Source organism: Ochlerotatus camptorhynchus, unplaced genomic scaffold (genome assembly GCF_037179485.1).
Source record: "Ochlerotatus camptorhynchus isolate MF236.1 unplaced genomic scaffold, CSIRO-AGI_Acam_v1.1 ptg000067l, whole genome shotgun sequence".
In the NCBI taxonomy this organism is placed as follows: domain Eukaryota; kingdom Metazoa; phylum Arthropoda; class Insecta; order Diptera; family Culicidae; genus Ochlerotatus; species Ochlerotatus camptorhynchus.
Window position 1 is genome coordinate 1,883,838 of NW_027040557.1, and position 20,483 is coordinate 1,904,320.

At 40.7% G+C, this 20,483-nt stretch overlaps 1 protein-coding gene across 3 annotated transcripts in view; it reads left to right on the forward strand.

The window, feature by feature from the left end:
* The window catches only part of scalloped (TEA domain transcription factor 1 homolog scalloped), a 303,834-nt gene that overhangs the window by 280,278 nt on the left and 3,073 nt on the right, over nt 1–20,483 (forward strand). For 2 of the 3 annotated variants that reach the window (XM_065216802.1, XM_065216803.1), the window contains exons 4-5: nt 7,595–7,725; nt 7,856–8,143. In XM_065216802.1, coding sequence (XP_065072874.1) covers nt 7,595–7,725; nt 7,856–8,143 — 419 coding nt within the window. The remainder of the gene's footprint in view (nt 1–7,594; nt 7,726–7,855; nt 8,144–20,483) is intronic. The other variant, XM_065216805.1, reaches the window with a different exon arrangement.

Genomic DNA, 20,483 nt, shown 5'->3' on the forward strand with positions numbered 1-20,483 from the left:
CAGGGAGAAAGCGGGTTGCATCACTAATAGCGAATTCGTTTATTATCGGGGTTGGAACCAGTTCCAACCCAGTGCGACACCGAACTTTTTGTCAGTGCGAACCTTAACCGGAGCCAGGTTTTAAAAACAAACGAGCAAACTGACGTTTGTCAGAAAACAAGCAGGCCCAATCTTGATACCCGATCCAGGTTGGAACTGAATAATAAACGAATTCGCTATAAGAGATATGATGATCACCTTATCAACAACAAAGAATGTGATTTTTTATAAATGTGGTATAAATTGCAGCTTTCCTGGTGCTTGAGAATTTTTCTGGGTCATGGAAACTATATAGTTAATAAATAATTAGGAGGTCGTAAACGATCACGCTGAAAAAGACATCATGATGATTTAAAATGGCAATGGTAGCATAAGTCGAAACAGGGATAATTTCCAAAACCAAGTTGTAAATGTAAATCTTCATAATCTTCTAAAGAAGAAGAAAAGAACAATTCTAGATAGAGCTGGAATAAGAGCGTAACAGCTTTTGTAAACAATGACTTCTATCGATGATTTCTACACTCAAAAAAATGAGCACGTTACTATAATGTGTTTCACACTTGATTTCGCGCAAATTGTTAAACACATCTATTTCATGTGTGAATCAGATGATACAATCTATTCAGTAACGCTATAAAGCCATTTGTTACACATTTGGATTTCATGTACTTCAAATGTCAGTGTCAACAACCAATCACATAATTGTCGAATATTCTACTCTCAACATCATATTGTCTATCATATTATTTAATAGACAATACAATAGATAATAATACTGAACATTATTGAAATTGATTTTGTTTGGTCCAGACATGCAACGTTCTAACTCCCGTTCTCCGTTACGGTCGAGAAATCACACGAAAGGCACACATATTCCTCCAGCTGCAGTGACTACGACTGGAATCGCCATACGGATGATCGTTCTTCCAAATTCCGTTCGACAACGACATTACGAAAATTTTGACATAAATTGAACTGCACCTTTCTTCTGGATTACATCAGTTCTGAAAAGAAAAAGTTGTTTAGGCGGCATATTTTGAACAAATTACCATCCCGATTTTGTTTGCAGTAAAATTAATCCAAACTCGGTTTCACAGTGCCTCATCTGCTGCTTAAATCAAGGATGTATTCGTGAAGATCACAGCTGCTTCTTCAGCAGCTAATTGAATGATAAAACCTGGGATATTACGGAACGAAATTTAATAACTCGAATCAAACTTATGCAATTGACAGGTGGCAAACAAAGTTCTGTTGTTTACATTTGCAGAACAAGCAAATCATATCGTGCTGAAATGCAAAACACTTATGTTTTGAACAGTAGCGGGATTTAATAAATTGTGCAAATGGATTCAACGTGCAATCCACTTACATTGATATGGTACAATTTTTCAACATTTCATAGATCAAAACACTTAGAACTTAAGTGTAAAGCACTTCGAATGAATGTTGAAAACACATCAAATTAACTTGAATGTGCAATTGAAAAATCAAGAGCTGAAACACATGAATCAAACGTGTAGAATTTTTTGAGTGTAGGAATTCAAGGCACGTTCAAGCAGACCAACCTAACCATCGGATAAGGGAAGTCTTTCCCTACCCGATAAGGATGATGGTGTGCGTGGGCGAGCCTTGAATTTCTAGAAATCGTCAAGAGAAGTCATTTTTACAAAAGCTGTTAGGCCCTAATTCCAGCTCTATCTAGAATTGTTGTATTCCTAATGCTTAGCGTTTTTTTTTCCTTGATTTATTTTCCGTCGATCTTGTTTTCCGTGCGACGCCAAGGAGGCAGCTCCCACACCTGGACCCTACCTATCGGCCCATCAACTCATGAACCGGGGACGACAGGCTTTACTTCCCGAAGGAAGGCGTGATCAGAGATGTTATGCCTCATAACCCAGGCCTGCTGGGATGAGAGGCAATCACGCTTACCACTACACCACCGGCGCCGCTAATGCTTAGCGTTGAAATCAGATCACATTTCAAATACAGTCAACTCTCCTTCTCCCTCGGAGGGTATCTAGCAAATGTTATAAATTAACAATTGACTTCTCGACGCAACATCTCACTTATGCTACGTTCAGACTACAGAGTTATAACATAGAGGTAACTCTAAGACCAGAAGGTCCCGAAATAACGTGCTCAACTTTTTGGCTCAGCTCTGGTACTCTCTTCGGTCCCAAGCTAATCGATTCACCCCTCGAAACATAGGAAAAACCAATAACCCCTCATTTTATCTGTCAAACTTTCATAGGGAATCAAAACAAACATTGCATAGTACTAGTATTTCGACTAGAATTGGGTACGTTAATCGATTTGCTTGGAACCAATAGGCTAGTCAAGTAGTGAGCCAATTTAAAATTGTAGTTTCGTATTGATGGTTGGTTATAGCGCTATCTTGATGGTGGTTTCTGTGTTACAATTATTTGACAACCGTTATAACATGTTATAACTCCTCAGTCTGGCCAGCGTTTTATACAACCTAGCTAGCACAGCCCTGTAAAATCGGTTTGTTTATTTTTTTCAACCACAAAATCAGCTGTCAAAGTGTTCGACTTGACAGCGGTTAGTTTTTTTATTTTCAACCAGTAAAATGCATGTATTAGTGAAACTTCTGACTAATACTAACGGTGGTAGAGAACTCTATATGGTTCACTACGCGAATTCCCATATGTTTCTGAAAAGACGCAAAAGTAATACCCCCTCCCGTTGAGAAAGGTGACTAAAACAGGCATTATTCGAGGCATTATTATTTAAGCGTGTAATCAATTTATAAGTTTAGTAAAATAAAAGGTGTGGCAGACAGTATTAACTTTCTCATGCATTTTACACGCCTACTCTGACGTCATGACATTATACTACGTTCAGACAATAGATTGATATCAACATTATGATGTAATAAAATATGATATCAAAAAAGCCTATTACGTGATAGGATAAATGGCTCTAATGTTGGCCTATGGATCTGAGATTGGGCCCATCGCTAAAAATCTGCTATTTATTCATTTTATCTAGATGAACGCGTCATTGGGACGGTACTGAAGGATATTTTTGGTCGCTATTGAAAATTTAGTCGACTGCTGAATTTATGTATGGGACCAAATTAGGGGCATTTAGGCCGACATTACATCCATTTCCCCTATCAGCTATAGTTTGTTCAGTACACCGTTTGTAAATTCCATATTCCAGACATGGATAAATTCGCTAGATTATGTAACATGACAAATTTTCAGGGTTTTAAAATTAACAAAAAATGTCGGATATCAGATATCGAAAAACTTGAATATGCATTTACCTCAATACCCTTGAAGAACCCAATTGATAGCTTACTCATACTAAAGTACCATCGAGGGGCACTAAGACGGTGATTTATACCAATGTAATCGTACTGTTCCAGTGTTCCAAAATTGATGAAATTTTGGAAGCGCCAAACGGATGCGAGAACGAACACCTAGATCACAGACAAACAGACGTAACTCTTTGAAAAACTTGTTCTTGAAAACATAGTATCTCAAAACATATAACCTCAGTAGCGACATCTATCTGGCTTCTCGCGGAAAACAAGCTTGCTCGTCAACTCGTAAACAATATTGCATAAAAGTTCTATAGAATATATAGAAACGTCAAAGTGATCCGATGCCAGCGCTGTGGCGAGTAGTTCGCGGAACTGATAATATTCAAATCAACCGTTAAATGCATGTACGAAGATACACAATGAAGAGTTACGTCTGTTTGTCTGTGCCTAGATCATGCGCGAAGTCAAGAAGAACCCGAAGGTAACTGTCCGCGGGATCCAGGAAACCCTTCAGCTATCAGTTTCCGGTCGAACTGTTCGTCGCCGTCTCGTAGCACAGTCCCATTTATCAGAAACGGCAAACAAAGCGAAACGGCTTAAGTTTGCTAAGAAGCATGCTGATAAGCCCCTACAGTTTTGGAAAACGGTTCTCTGGGCGGACGAATCAAAACTCGAGCTGTTTAACCGAACTCAGGTTTCTTGTGTTGTGCAGAACGGGTGAGGAACTTCAGTAGTGCCACATCCAAGGCACGGTGAAACATGGAGGAGGAAATGTGATGGGCTGGGGGTGTTTTTCGTGGGTGGAGTGGGAAGCCTCGTGAAAATCGACGGGATAATGACAGGTAATGCGGCCTTGAAGAGAAGTTCGCATTTCAGCAGGACACCGACCCGAAGCATACTGCCAAGAAGGCAAAGTCTTTCTTCTGGTCTTGTCGGATCAAACTGCTGGAATGGTCTCAACGAGAATTTGTGGGCGATTCTCGAGGGTGGACCAAAGTGGTGTTACCAATAAAAAATAACTATTTTGAAACCCTGGAGCGCCCATGGGAAAAGCTAAATCCTGAAGTTCAAAGGAGAACACATTAATTATTAAATTGCTTTTCTTTTAATTTAATTTATCTTTTCTGTAGCCTAACTGAAGTGGGCACTTTGTTTTGCCACTGCTTTTTTTTCAATTCAAATTGATTTTTTTTTTCTTTTCTTTAAGTAAAACTTCCTTTTTTGGTATTCCATAAGTGAAACAGTGTGTTTACGTTAATTTGAACCAAATAAATGCCAACTGTCTATCAGTGTACCTCAATCAACTATCTTGAAGATTAATGAGACAGATTTGGCATTACGGATATGTGAAATTATCCGCGTAGGGGCTGACAGAACAAAGTTGTTATGGTTGATAACACTGCCATCTGGCGGTTGTTCCGGATCCTCCACAAACAAGCCCCAATTTTTCACAGTGCAAACCTATAACGAAACCCATCTCCCAACTACGACGGTTCGTTCGGAAATCACTTGACTCTTTCTTCTTGAACTATTGTTCTTGCTGTTGAAAACCATACTTTTCCGCATTGGCCCCGAGGGGGATCCAACAGGGAACCGAATTCCATTCCCGGGGGCAGGGTCGGGCGAAACTGCCAGCTCACTGTTTGTGTCTCTGTCTGTCTCTCTCTCTCTCTATCTATCCCCATCGTTGCTACTACTTTCTAAGAGCACACCCAGCACAATACAACACACATCGACTCTGAACGAGCGAGCGGGTATAAATCTTCAGCGCTGACTTTGAAAATGCATGTTTTGTTCATTAAAATTTATGCCTTTGCCTCTTTTGTGAAAGGAGCCTATCCTTGCGTGTACGGAAGCATGACACCTCGCTTTCCGTACAGTCAGTGGCTCGGCTCCTTGCGGATCCGTCTGGGAGTATGGGATAGCAACCATTCACATCCGAACGTCCGGTTTCGTTCTTTGATTGAGGAAAATTTTGTGCGTTTTATTGCAAAATGCTCCAACTGGGCGGAAGATGGAAATGCACACACAAATAAGAAAGGCAGTAGTAGCAGCAAAACCGAAAGCTATTTCAATTAATATCGAATTCTAAACAGCAAATAGCATTCTCCCATCCGGATCCGGGCAGCAACGAACGATGAGGCCTATCACATTGATCCGGCCGTCTGGATCTGGAGAAAGTGCACCCCAAGGATCTGCATTTAATGCCGCCTCGCTCTCCTCAGGGGATTCAATTTCAAAAACTGCACTTCACAGAACCGAATCGGAGCCTGCCTGAGTTTTTGCGGAGGAGTGCGGTTACGCCCCCTTCCCCGGTCCGGAATTTCCGACCGGCAACTCAAAATAAGAATCCCGGAGTTATGAAAGAAGAAAATTAATTTCGACCTTTGCCTGATTTCCTTCAGGGAGGGGTTTGCAAGGGAGAAGGAAGGCTTCCGGTGCGTGGCGCTACAGATTTTGCATAGATTCAGGATAAAGTGTTTGATCTTTCGGTATTGGAAGCGACAGCAGCAGCAGCAGCAGCAGAAGCTCTGGGGAAGGGAAGAAGAATTTAATTTTTCCAAGCTTTTTCGCAGAAAGTTTTCCCCTGCAAAAGCACCGAAGTTAAATTAAATCCGGCAAATGATGTGGTGATGCGAAGCTGCGGAAAAGTTCTGAAAAAAAAATTGGAATTCTATTAGTACTTACCGAGTTGAATGTTTCGAGTTCCATTGTTGTAACAAGTTAGATGAACTAGTCACTGAAATTCTAAATATTTACCATGACAAAATAATATCAAGATTCTCAAAAGAATTTCAAGAAGAACTCCAAGTAAGTTCTGATTAAATTTCGGGCGTTAATTTTAAAGAAATACTGTGTAGAATTCCAAGGGAACTCAGGAGAAACCTTTAGACATTCAGATTTGTGGTCTTGAAAACGCAAAGCGGTGAATAAAATAAGGCTTCGATGAACCTTGTCCTTAAATTTATAATGAATATTCTCCGGGTAACAAGCTGCTGCATGCCCTTTGTAAGCCGCTTCAAACTTAGGCCATTTCAGTTTGAAAACTGCTTTCAAACTGCAACACTGAACGAACTGCGATTGGAAAACAATTAATCCTTTCCTCAAATTGAAATCCACCGCTTTAGCATGGACCGAACAACGAAGTCTCGGTTCAGCAGGCGGCCTTTTTATTCCACATGGAAAACTTCCCTGTTCCCATTCCAACCACCAGATGAAAGATAACCGCTCCGCTTCCGGTGAAAGAATAAACTTTTCTCGCAAAGTTTGACCTTTGAAAATATGCGGAAAACTTTGCAATTCCTCAACCCCCCGCCCCCCTTCCTGCCTCCTGCTACATCACCCTGTTTTGTTTGTTTGTAACCATGGTGAATTTGAAGAACGGAATTGCATCAGTATGGTGAGAAATCCATTTTGGAATTTGAATAGGTACAAACTGTCAGTTGCTGCACTGTCACTGGCGCTGGTACTGCTAATCATCAAACCGAGTCAAATATTCATAGAAATGACAGCGGCAACTGAATCCGGACCGGAACACAAAGCATACCGGGCGATAATTAAAATTGGGAATACTTAATCTTGCCCCGTTCCGTACCTATTTGCTTCCAACCATGTCCATTTCCGCTCGATTGCTGGCGACGAAGAAGCCTGGGAGCAAAGGAATAGAGAGAGAGAAAGAGCCTTTGCAAAGGATGACGGCCATAAATCTTGCCGTGGAAAAAGGACTCTTTAAAAGCGCAAGGAAAACTTCGTAAACTCTGAAAAAAAATCTAAGTGAAACGGGAAGCAAATTACAGCTATTTGCTGAGCGCACAGCGGCAGTTCCTTCCAAGGATTTCACTTTTTTCGCTCTCGTCTCCTCGTCTGATGGTCTGGTCCAACGACGATGGTGAGCGCCACCACCAGGAACAGCAGGAAGACGTTAATGATAAAAATAACAATAAATGAGCCAAGAGACCTGAGGGTGACGGTGTGGCACTGGAGCAAGGAGAAGGAATTTTCCTCATCTTTTGTCACGCTATCGTTCATTCTGGATTGGAAGAAATTAATTAGTGAGAAAAGTGTCCCGATGCGAAAGAGGGTAGAAATGAGAGGACCAAACTTTGCATACCGTTTCGTCAAAGATTAATGGCAGGCGACTCTGTGGAAGATTAAAGTCACCAATTCAAGCCTTGTTTTGACATCTCCGTTGAATTCACCACTGCCTTATGTCGCATAGCATGCTGTGGAAAACAATGCCTAATATTTTTGTTTACTTTACAGGACGCAACGAACTGATAGCCCGCTACATCAAACTGCGAACCGGCAAGACGCGGACGCGGAAACAGGTCAGCTCTCACATACAGGTCCTAGCGAGACGGAAACTGCGCGAATTCCAGGCCAAGATGAAAGTGGTGAGTACGAGCAATTAGCTTTCAACTTCATTTCGAATTGTCCTACCTTTTTATTTAGATCCTTGAACTTGACCCCGAACGCCAAAAAGACTAATTACTGACCTCAAAATACCCACCCCCCACTCCCTAGGACCACACGGGCGTACTGGGACCGAAAGACAAGATGTTCCCGCCGGGCCCCATGGCCGGTATGACTAGTGCACAGATCGTCACGGTAGCAGCAGCGAAAGGGTTAAGCCTAGCGAATCCTTCCTGTCTTCCATATCCTCCTCACCACTTACACCACCACCCGCATCCACATCCCCATGCCCATCACCACCACCATCACCACCTCCACCCCCATCACCCTTCTTCCCACCACCCGCACCTCTCGGCACCCCCGCCACCGCCACCGCCCCCATCGTCGATACATTCTAGTGTAAGCCGGAACTGGAAAATTTCGTTTTCGTTTGTTTTTGTTGCGTCCGCCAATTTGTCTATAGTTGCTGCTACTGCGGTGCTGCTGTTGCTTCTAGTCGATGTTGTTCTTTTGATACACACACACACACATGCATAAAAAATGTCTAACGAGCACGCTTACATGTCCGTGTTCACCCGTGCGCTATGAATGCTGCGTACTAACCACAACAGCACGTGCTTTCATACAAACTGGCATCACTGCCACGACTGACAAAACTGTATGGTTGATCGACCGATTTTCGAACAGAACTCAGCTACGATTTTACAAATCTAATGTCTGGTTTTTCTATAATAACCACGCTCGAGCAGCAGGGACATTCGATCACTTTAAACTGCTTTAGATGAATGTAACCCCGCACTTGGAATAGCAGATGTCCTGAAGAAGTTCTTTATAGGTTATAAGAATATCCAAGGCTGATTGGAATACCCTAATAAACTGGTACCATACACTAACGATATCATAGATGGTTCGTCCATACCACATAAAATTGGGATGATATCCCGAATTGGTGGTTACGCGCTTCTTATGGTTATAGTTTATGCGGGTAGACTTTGGAGGATGTGCCCTAATCATTGAGTTTCTATAGAGGTTCTCCGTTTTTTTTTCTATATTGTACCCAGACTTCCAGAGTCCAGAAATGATATAACAATGCACTGAAACGTTCATAAGCATCTGCAGATGAGGTCAACACCATATGTAATGGTACATGCATAAATCACATAGCATTTAAGCACAAACGAAGTTGCAGACGACTAACTGGCGAAGAAATCAATTAAAATAACGCTGTTCGCTTTTCTTATAAGCTTGTGCCATCAGTCACCAGATGGGCTCGTATTTTTGTTTTGATTTGAACAAAGTTGATTTTGTGTTCAATGATCTTTGACAGTGTGCAAAGAGTGTACCATTTTGTCATTTTTTTAGGCATTTCAGCTTTGAGTAGAGTGAAAGAGATAGAACCAAAACATTCTAGTACATTTAGTGTTGCCATGTGGTTCAATCCAGTAGTAGCATAGAGGTAACTCTAAGACCAGAAGGTCCCGAAGAAACGAGCTCAACTTTTTGGCTCAGCTCTGGTACTATCTTCGGTCCCAAGCTAATCGATTCACCCCTCGAAACCTAGGAAAATCCACTAACCCCTCATTTTATCTGTCAAACTTTCATAGCGAATCAAAACAAACATTGTGTAGTACTAGAATTTCGACTAGAATGGGGTGCGTTAATCATTTGCTTGGGACCAATAGGCTAGTCAAGTAGTGAGCCAATTTCGAACCGATAGCTTCGTATTGATTGTTGGTAGTAGCGTTGCCATGTGGTACACTGAAAAATTACAATAGCAGGTTCGTCACCAAAGTTTTCGAGCCGCTCCGTCTGTCACTTCGTTTGTGATTTAAGGGAGGACGGAGGGTGTTTGGAAGTCGTGACCGGTCATGCATAGGTATAGCAAAATGCTACGAGAAGGGAAGGGGTTGTCTAAAATTGATAAAAAAAAATGCTACGTCATTTGTGAGTGTTCACTTAGCTCCCTAAACTTCACTTTAAAAAACTTTGAATTTTTACTATACATTTGTCGGCCTTTGCTGGGAAAATTTTCCCGAGTATTTGCCAAGCTTCCAAGGAATTTCCCTATAGAGATTTTCACGTCCGGTTGTATTGGTGCGATATGTGAGAGCGTGTTAAGTGGACCCTACACGGTTGCTTTTATTGACAATAATCGTTGACGTCAATACATCGGTATTGACAATAATTCTGTATTCACATAATTAATATTATTGTCAATAAATTGATACGTGTGGGGTTCGCTTTGAATCAAATCTATACAGAGCTGGGCCCTTTTGTAAACAATGCATTTGATCGTCCGTTTGGCGTAACTGGTAGCTCGCCCACGCATACTAACACCACTACAGGAAAGGGGCCAATTTTCCCTCTCTGATGGTAGTGTTAGCATGCGTGGGCGCCAAAATCGACGATCAAATGCATTGTTTACAAAATTAGATACGTCCTGTCGAAAAATTAATCGAGAATTATTCCCATTTGATATTTTTCAACAAATCATAACTTTTAAATGTCGCTTGCAATTGAAATGACGTCTGAGACAAAGTTGTACACGGCCAATGAGATAAAACCAAATTTGAGTTCAGTTTAAAGGGTGATACGGTCAAAATTTGGTCAATATCAACTTGACGTATTTCTTTCAATTTTGCATTTAAAAAACCTGAACACCCCTCATTTTGAAGGTGTGTGTGTAGAATGTTGCTCCTATTTTGATTTTGGAATTCACTCTTCAGTTGTCAAAATGCCGTCCAAGCAAGAAGAGCAGCGTATCAAAATTTTGCTCGCGCATCGCGAAAATCCGAGCTACTCGCACGCAAAGTTGGCAAAATCGCTAAAAGTTGCCAAATCAACCGTTACAAATGTAATTAAAGTGTTTGGGGAACGTTTGTCGACAGCCAGGAAGTCTGGATCGGGGGGAAATCGAAAACCGGAAGCCGCTGAGACGACAAAGAGAGTTGCCGGTAGTTTCAAGCGAAACCCTAACCTCTCTCTCCGAGATGCCGCAAATAAGCTGGGTGTATCGTCTACAACCGTGCATCGAGCCAAAAAACGAGCCGGACTATCGACTTACAAGAAGGTAGTGACTCCAAATCGCGATGATAAACAAAATACGACGGCCGAAGCGCGATCCCGGAGGCTGTACACGACGATGCTGACGAAGTTTGACTGCGTGGTAATGGACGACGAAACCTACGTCAAAGCCGACTACAAGCAGCTTCCGGGACAGGAGTTTTATACGGCAAAAGGAAGGGGAAAGGTAGCAGATGTTTTCAAGCACATGAACTGTCAAAGTTCGCAAAGAAATATCTGGTTTGGCAAGCCATCTGTACCTGTGGCTTGAAAAGCAGCATTTTCATAGCTTCCGGGACTGTCAACCAAGAAATTTACGTGAAAGAGTGTTTGAATAAACGTCTGCTGCCTTTCCTGAAGAAACACGGTTGTTCCGTACTGTTTTGGCCGGATTTGGCATCTTGCCATTACGGTAAAAAGGCCATGGAGTGGTACGCCGCCAACAACGTGCAGGTGGTTCCCAAGGACAAGAACCCTCCCAACACGCCAGAGCTCCGCCCAATTGAGAAATACTCGGCTATTGTCAAGCGGAACCTAAAGAAGACCAAAAAAACTGCTAAGGGCGAGCAGCAGTTCAAGGCAAACTGGCTTTCTGCGGCGAAGAAGGTGGACAAGGTGGCTGTACAAAATCTGATGGCAGGGGTCAAGCGTAAGGCCCGGCAATTCGGATTTGGAAAAGCGGAAGCCTAACTGAATATTTTTCCTGAATTTTATACTAATTGAACTTGAAAAAGAAATTTAATTTGATTTTTTAAATAAACGATTTCACCGATTTACACGCGTTTTCCCTTGACCAAATTTTGACCGTATCACCCTTTACTCATAAATGGCAAAAAGTGCAGGAAGTCAGCGATGAGTAAATTTGTCTCATGTTTTCCTGTGAGAAACCTAAAAAATCTGCCGGAACTCGAGGCAAAATTGGTGTGGTTATAGCGTTTTGGTTTGGAAAATTTACGTTGCCATTTGTTTGGTTTTTCTCTCCGCCAGACTAACAAATTAGACTGGTTAAGAGATGAACTAGACTTCGGCTAAAAATCTCCAAATCAAAATTTTAAACAAAATCCACCAGACTATAAATATATAGCGACTATAATCCAAGCTACTCCGAGTTGTACTGGTGTTCATTCAGCCAAATACGAGCGACTCCGAGTTTGTAGAAACAATTCGCGATACAAACTAATTCGCTTTTCTTACGTATGACATGTACGATTTCAGAAAAGAAGAAGCAAGAATCGTCTATACTCTCAATTAGAATATGTTAAAAGTCTTTTGTCGGAAAATTAAGAAAATCGGCGAATCGAGTCAAATTATAGTCGCTATATTCATAGTCTGGCGGATATAATTTCGATCAATCAAAAAGCGGAACCAATTCAATATATTTTAGACCAACAATTGAAAAAGGTTTCCGAAGTTTTGTTCGTAATAGCTGATGCGCTCTTTTCTGTTGTTGGTCGTGATACGCTTGATTGGTTCCGCTATTTGACAGCTCAATTGGTTCCCGAGATTCTATCCGCTAGACTATGAATATAGCGACTATAGGTCAAATGGGTGTTGAGAAGATTGACAGCTATTTGTTGACATAAAATCAACGAGCGAGTACGATAGGTGGGTCATTGAACAAAGCTATTGACTGTCAATGTGAATTTAATTCATAGCAAAGAGAGCTAATCATCTCGTCATGTCGGAGGTAATCGCCAAACTAAATTATAAATGAGGGCGATGGTACTTGAGTAATTTCCAATGCCTAATCCATAAACAAACATTTTTAGCTTATTGTCACTATACAATATGTAAACGTTGATTTTAGATGCTTCAATCATGTTATTTATGAAAAATAAAAAATTACAACGCTTGCAAGCAATTATACTTTTCTATTTCATTTCACAACGCAAACAGATAGTCATAAATTCAAATGGTCGATAATCTTCCACAGTCATTGTTCGGTGGTGCAAATTTGAGGCAGGTCCAATTACGCACACTAAATAACGTACACACATATTTTTTGCTGCTACATCCACAATCGAAAAAAAAATGATAGAAAAGTACACCTAATTACGAGGGTTGTGCGGCTTCCTCTCGTTTTAGGGCTGATGTAAGGCATAAATTGCTTCGCTTGATGATAGTGATTAGGGCTTCATCGCATCTTCTTTTCACTTCCATCATATAGCTCCAGCCCAACTCTGGAATCCGCGTGTAAATTTCTCTTTTCCATGGGGGCTTTTGACAGCAATCAGTTAAACACACTAATTTGAGGTTGCGTAAAGTTCCGCGTCGAAATCGAAGGCATATTAATAGGATGACGGACGGATGAGACCCGTGCTCGTTTTGTTGTGTGACACGATCGAAGATGGCGTGGAATAACAGGTTTGAACAAAAACACCCAAGATTTGACCTATTAATCTGTTAGACACCACAAGCAAAAGAAGAAGGAGAAGACGGAAGGAGGTTTAAAACCGGCTTTCAGATTTTAATCTGTAGGGTTTCGATTAGCATAGTTGATTGCATACATTTGGGAATTGAAGGGTTGCTTGAAATCGATGCCAAATGCATCGCGACAATTAGTAGATTTTTTGTCAAAACAACTCGCCGTGCCGCGATTGATAACACCTCCTTATCTCAATTAGTGTACACTTGAATGCGAATGGCTAATTCCCGTACAAGCTATTTTCGCATTTCAAATGGCAGAGAGAACAATCTACGAGCTGAGTCTGGTCTGTTGCACGGTCAAATCTATTCCGGTTGATTCCGCCCAAAATGAGTTGTAACCAGAAATTATCACATCGACCGATTTGACTTCTGTCTCTAATCTATTGCTGCCATTGCAGCAAGTGATAATTTGTCCGTGGAATTTTAACAATTTCAAGTGTGCTTTGACAGTTATGAATTCACCACAATCACCACAATCTAGTTTTTTTTCATACCGACTATGCAATCGCAGCTGAATCACACTTGCTTCTTCGATTGAAATTGTCATTCCGATAATCTAACCTCAAATCATAATGACCCATCAACATTAGCACAAGCGTACCGACGGCGCGAAGCAGGCTAGGAGAGTGGCGACTGTGTGTAAAAACCTGTTCGTCAGAAACTTGTTTTCCGCTGATGAATCGTGTCAAAAGCAATAACATGTGCGAGACTCTGATTCATCATCGTCATCAAAAGCCCGAGTGTCTTGTGGTCCTCATCTTAACGCTCCTCCATCATCATCTGCGCGCTGCTTTGCTGTTATACACCTAATAATAAACATCAGGTCTACTTTGCTGCTTCTCTTAGCTCGTTCATTACAAACAATCGAACATGGGTTCGAATTAATCATAATTACACCAATTTGATCTCGTCGTCGTCGTCGTCGTTGGCACTTGTTCTGCACTGACTTGCTTTGCTACTTGAATTTATGCTGGATGTGTCTTAGTACTAATAGATCTTTTTACTTTATCGCTAATGCTGCTGATGCTGCTGCTACTGCTACGCTCAAGTGCGACTAGAGTAAAATAAAACCTATCATTCACTGCAGTGGGTTACCTAGGAGGGATTAATATTAGAAGAAATAAAATGCCAGATCATTTTTGTACAGCTCAATTCCAATTTTGCAATTTTGGCAACACGGGTGGAGTTTGTTTACAGGAAAATTGTCACCACTTTTGAATGCTACACTCAAAATTGGATGTTTGTCTTAAGCTCGTTTCTTCCTGGATCTCCTGTCGGCCTGGAGGTAGGATTATATCTAGATAGAGCTGGAATTAGGGTGTAACAACTTTTGTAAACAATTACTTCTATAGATGATTTCTAGGAACTCAAGGAACGCCCACCCAGACCAACAAAACCATCGGATACGGGAAGTCTTTCCCTACCCGATGAGGATGTTGGTTCTAGAAATCATCGATAGAAGTCATTATTTACAAAAGCTGTTAGGCCCTAATTCCAGCTCTATCTAGATATCCGCGGTATTGGCTCCGCCGAACGTTAATTTTGAGATGGGAGCTATTGAGGGTATCTGAAAATCACAAAACCTTGTTCTAAACATTTCCACAAAAAGAGTACTTAGGCCCAATTTACTTGAAGAAGATTTCTCCGGGAAGGACTTTTCCGAAAACCTGAAATAGATAGTCTTCTTCTGTTGCTTCACGGTTATAGTGGTTGTTCCAGTTGATCCATAGGCCTGTAGTACATCATCGATGGATTTTCCGATTCTTATGAATCTAGATTCGGATCTGGTCTCATCACAATCCCCACTTTTAACTCAATCCGTATCGTCAAGAGCTCTTTAGAGATGTCGACTAGCTTAAGTTTCTGGCCCTCGTAGGTGGAACCTTTCCAAACACTGGGATGCGTCACCACCGAATGCTTTCAGGTGGAAGTTTGGCATTCCTGGATTAGCTGCTGAGCCATCTCGTGGGTAATACTGATACAACGTGGAACTACCTACCACCTAACTTGACCAGGCGATTTCAAAATATGTATAGACGTACTTCACCACGGGTCAGCTTGTTCATTCAGGTAAAGGCCTCCTTATGCAGCCAACAGTGGCAATCGATAACGACGTATTGGCCACGGAAGTCACGCAAGTGATAGCGATTGGAAGCATTATCCTGGAAACGAAAAAAATATATTACCACCGTGTGAAGTATTCGAAGGATAATTATCTAATAAAGCTTACAAATTCTTAGCAGAAACAATGCTTTTCCGCGTAAGTTGAGGACGCTATCAGTAGAACACGGCACTTCACGAATTTAACAAACCACTACCACTCATCAAGGGCGTCGGTGCCTCCGAATGAGGGTACAATAATGTATAACCAAATATTTATTAATTCGAATTATTCCTTGGAGATGTAACGAGCAAAATCCGTGCGTAGAACAAAGTTAAGAATGTTATACACTGCAGCGAGGTGACGATGTGTTACATCTTGTTACATGATAAAAGTCTGTCAAAGTTCAATGGTATGCACTGAATGAATTCCAAGTCCATATTCGGACTTCGGATTTTTTAGCTAGAGTACGGTCTTAGAAGAGGGTAGGTAGATAGTTCCGTTAGAGTAGTAGGAGTAACACAATAGTTGGGTAAAGAAGAATTGCATTATAACACACACCATCGACTGGAAATGCTTTCGGTTACGTGGGCCTTTAGGTAGTGATGAAACGTCGCTAGAACTATTCCACAGCCGCAAATAGATTTGAACGAGGGGGGCGACACATCTAAATCTCAAGTTTAGATGCTCAACAAATCTCACACTAGCGAATCAATCTTCGAAAAATCTTCTTTCATTTGTCGTATCTACTTGCATCGTTCATCATCTTTTTGCAGGAAATCTTCAGAATCGTCATCAATCTTCTTTCTATCTACTCAGCGTGCGTGCAGCTAGCCACAGCAAAACACAATCTTTTTTGCATCGTAGATAGAGTCGTCCCCCTCGGATTTGAAAACACACTTCAAATCTCCGCAAACATCGTACGGATTAGGCAAAGAAATGTGCGTTTGACTTTGTACTGTCGCATTCATGGCCCTTCGCTCATTTTCAAAGTCTATTCAATGTTCATACTGCCGTACTCTAACGGAACTATCTACCTACCCTCTTCTAAGACCATTCTCTAGCTAATAAATTATCACACTAAAGCTTCATGAGTCATTTTCCCGTAGTGACAGGAAAACAGTACGGAACAACTGTGTTTCTTCAAAAAGGCAGCCATCGTTTTTGCAAACAATTCTTTTCATAAATATCTTGGTTGACAATGCCAGTTTTCACGAAAATTTAACTTTTCAGCCCACAGGTGCAAATCGCCTGTCAAACCAAGTATTTTTTCGGGAACTTTGACATCTTTTTCTGCTTAAACTAATCATGAACCTTTCCTTTTCCAGTAGTCGAGTAAACTCTTGACCTGGGAGCTGCCTAAAATCCGCCTTGACGTATATCAAGCTGAACATTGCATTAGGTCCTAAATAACATTAACAGATTCTCTTCGTCGACTTTCTCTTTGTATCCCCACGGCCATGTTAAGACATTCCCAGGTATTTTCAGTACACAGATCGATAAAAGAAGCTTTCATCTAGCATCTAATACGACAAAAACAACAAGAAACGGTTATGTGGTCAAGTTATTAACGAAAGAGAAAGTCGACGAAGAGAATGGATCAATGCTTCTTAGGACGAAACGCAATGTTTCTTGATATGTCATCGTTCATTATAACGCAATCAAATTTCGATTTCGATTTTTTCTATCAAGCACTGAAATTATCAGACGGTACCTCTATATACGCTTTTAGACTAACATTGTAAGTCCCTCCTACATGGAAAATTATGCTAAGGAACGGCTTACTATGTCCCGCCCCATCGGAAAAAATCCGGGTAATTAAAATTGAGGCGGGGCATAGCAAGCCGTTCCATAGAATAATTCTCCAAGTAGGAGGGACTTACAATGCTAATCTAAAAGCATAAATAGAGAAACAGTCTGATAATTTCAGTGCTTGATAGAAAAAATGTAATCTGTGATAGAGAAATCAGTAATAGAAATATTTCACTAATTGCAGGGGGGGGGGGGGGGGGCGGAAAATGGGGAAATCCGGAAAGAGCCCGTCTATTTCGATGACAAATAGGACTAAAATTAAGATTCTGGACCAATTTTAAGACCATAGGACTGGATTTTCAGGATACAGCCACTTTTATGAACTAAATATTAAGAGAATTTTAGAAAGAAGTCTGGAGAATGTATTTCATAGAAAAATACTAACAGATTTTTTTGAAGAACTCTAATAGAGATTTCACATGGACTCCAAGTCAATGGTGTGATAATTTGAAAGATAATTTCAAGTTAATTCTAAAGAGAGTTGCAATAAAATCCATAGATCAATACCAAGGAGATCAAATTCCAAAGCAATTCTGAGACTCCGTTTTATGAGAATTCCGAGAATCATTACAAGCGAATATCGTGAACAATTTCTAGAGAATTCTAAGTGAATTTAGAGAAGAGCTCCAGGATAATTATGAGCAGAATTGCAAGACAATTCTGAGGTGAACTGCATGGAGATTCTAAGGAGAATCCAGACTAATTTTAAACATAATAACAGTAAGCTTCAGTGAATTCTTTCAAAGCGAATCTTAGGATGAATTCCTCGAACTGTCTGGAGTGTTCCAAAATTTAATTTAGAATAATGTTCAAGAGACGCTCAGAGAGAATCTCAAATTTATTTTAGAGAAACTCTGAAAATAACCTGTGAGAGGAAATGGTTATAAATGAAAGTTGATAACATTTGATAAAAATCCTGTACAGAGTTTTAACTAACTTTTTCAAGGTAGTTTGACAAATTGACAAATTTTGACGACTTCAAATGCAGAAGCAATCCTGGGAAAAACGGGAAATAGCTAATCGGAATTTGCTGGTTACATGGTGGACATGGAAATAGCAGATGGGGAAGGGGTGGTAGTTATTAGAAGTGGGGTTGTTAAGTAACGTTGATGAAATGAAAAAAATACAGTAGTTCTTATATGCGAAAATTTTCCTGTTACACGGGAGGATGAGTGAAAATGATTACGGTTCGTTATAGAGGGTAGATGTTTTTAGAAAATGACGGGACCCAAGTGGAAAATAGTGTTGTTTTCTCACTGAAAATCCATCAATACTGCCAATTTAGCACAAAAATTTAACTCTATCTGTACAAATGTGTGGTCCTGAGAAGGACCGATTGTTCAATCCGAGTCAAAAGGTTCCACCTCTTACCGTTGGAGATACTGCTGCTGCTAGTTGCTCAGGCGATCGATTCACTACATTGTCCGATGCGAAAATGAGCTTCAGTACCGCGACATCGTTCTTAGCTTAAAGCTCATCCCACGTCTGCTCGATATCAACCGATCGACTATCTACAAATGAGAGCGTGAGATTATATAGAAAATCGCCAGTCGGATCGGATAATGCAGATTGAGCTTAATGCAAAAACAGCTCGTTGAAGGGGTGAGTCTCCTCATTAAGGAAGTTTTTTACCGCTGGCGATCAAGAGCGAAGATGTATAGATGAGCAAGTACTCACGGTCCGCTAGTGTTGGTGAGTTATTTGCCGTTAATACTAATGAAAAGTTAACTGTTTTGACGGGTAGATTTGGATACAATTCGGATCTGTTTCATAAGACCGGAAGGTGTGTGCTGGTCACAAATGCTTTGCCAAATTGATTTCCTAACATGCGGAAGATTGATTATAGCAAAACTTGCCATATACAATCGTCAAAGTTCATTTGATTAAATAAACTAACACTTCTTCCTTGTTTGTCACAGGGGCCTGACTGGCGGCCATGTTTTTGATGCTATCATCTGCTCTTGTCTTTCTGCTTCTAACACGATTTTCCGTCCTTTTCCACCATGTATACGTCAGGCGGGTCGTATTTACATAAGGCCCGTGACGTTGCCTACTGTCAACGTATAGGATTGATTTGAGGAGGCTGGCACTCCTGGTTTGACGATGATGTTGCTACTGCTTGGCGCTCACCACCAATGCGAAAATGAACGGTGGCGCGAAAGCAGCGATCTTTTATAGCTTTACAGATTCAAGCAGAACGATGAGCAAACAAATGGTACTCGATTATGGCAACTTTACGTTAACGTTTATTTCATGGAAATAGTAACAAAATTATCACTTTTCATTTTTCACATTTTTTTTAAACTTTCTAAATAAAAAATGGAAAATTTCAGCAGATTCGTTGAGTTATTTCCTACCGATTGGTGTATTTGAATTTTAATTCCATCTATAAATGACAAAGTAATAAGCGTTCAAAACCTAACACCTTTTCGTGTCGGTCACAATTTTAGATTTTCGATTTATCCCCTGTACCGTCCCGTACGACGTAGTCTACGTCAAAATTTGGGCAGTACAGGGTTAAATTATTGAGTCTATGATATTTGAATGATTTCTCGATGAAGGCTACTGGACTTCACTTGTATTTCAACTTTCTACAGGTCTTGTTGACTGGACTATGAACTTCCTTTACTCCTCCAGAAATTTCCTGCACTTCACTAGGCTGTCGTGCGATATTGCATTTTTGCAAACTTGCCAGTACCTTGAAATTTGACGACAGCTAGAAAAGGATTTTAAAATTGATTAGGACGAGTTTATCGAATGACTTATAATAGGAAACTTTACGGAGAACCTTGGTGAACTTTTTGACGTAGTTTGAAAAACTGTACGGCCTATAACCAACAATCAATTCGAACCTAACGATTTTAAATTGGCTCACTACTTGACTAGCCTATTGGTCCCAAGCAAATCGATGACCGTACCCCATTCTAGTATAAATTCCAGTACTACACACTTAATTTAGCTCGGTAAAATCTCCATCAGCCGATTACCTCGGCATTTACTTTTGCTGATATATCTGCACAGTATCTGTTTGTTAGCTGATATCTCAGCAAAATAATATTTGTTAGCTGAGTCTCGGCAATTGTTTCACTGAATCTCAGCAAAATAAATTGCAGAACTACTCGGCTGTTGGAACCTCGGCAAAAAATTTTAAGTGTGTACACTATGTTTGTTTTGATTCGCTATGAAAGTTTGACAGATAAAATGAGGGGTTCGTGAATTTTCCTATGTTTCGAGGGGTGCATCGATTAGCTTAGGACCGAAGATAGTACCAGAGTTGAGCCAAAAAGTTGAACACTTTTCTTCGGGACTTACTAGTCTTAGAGTTATCTCTATGCT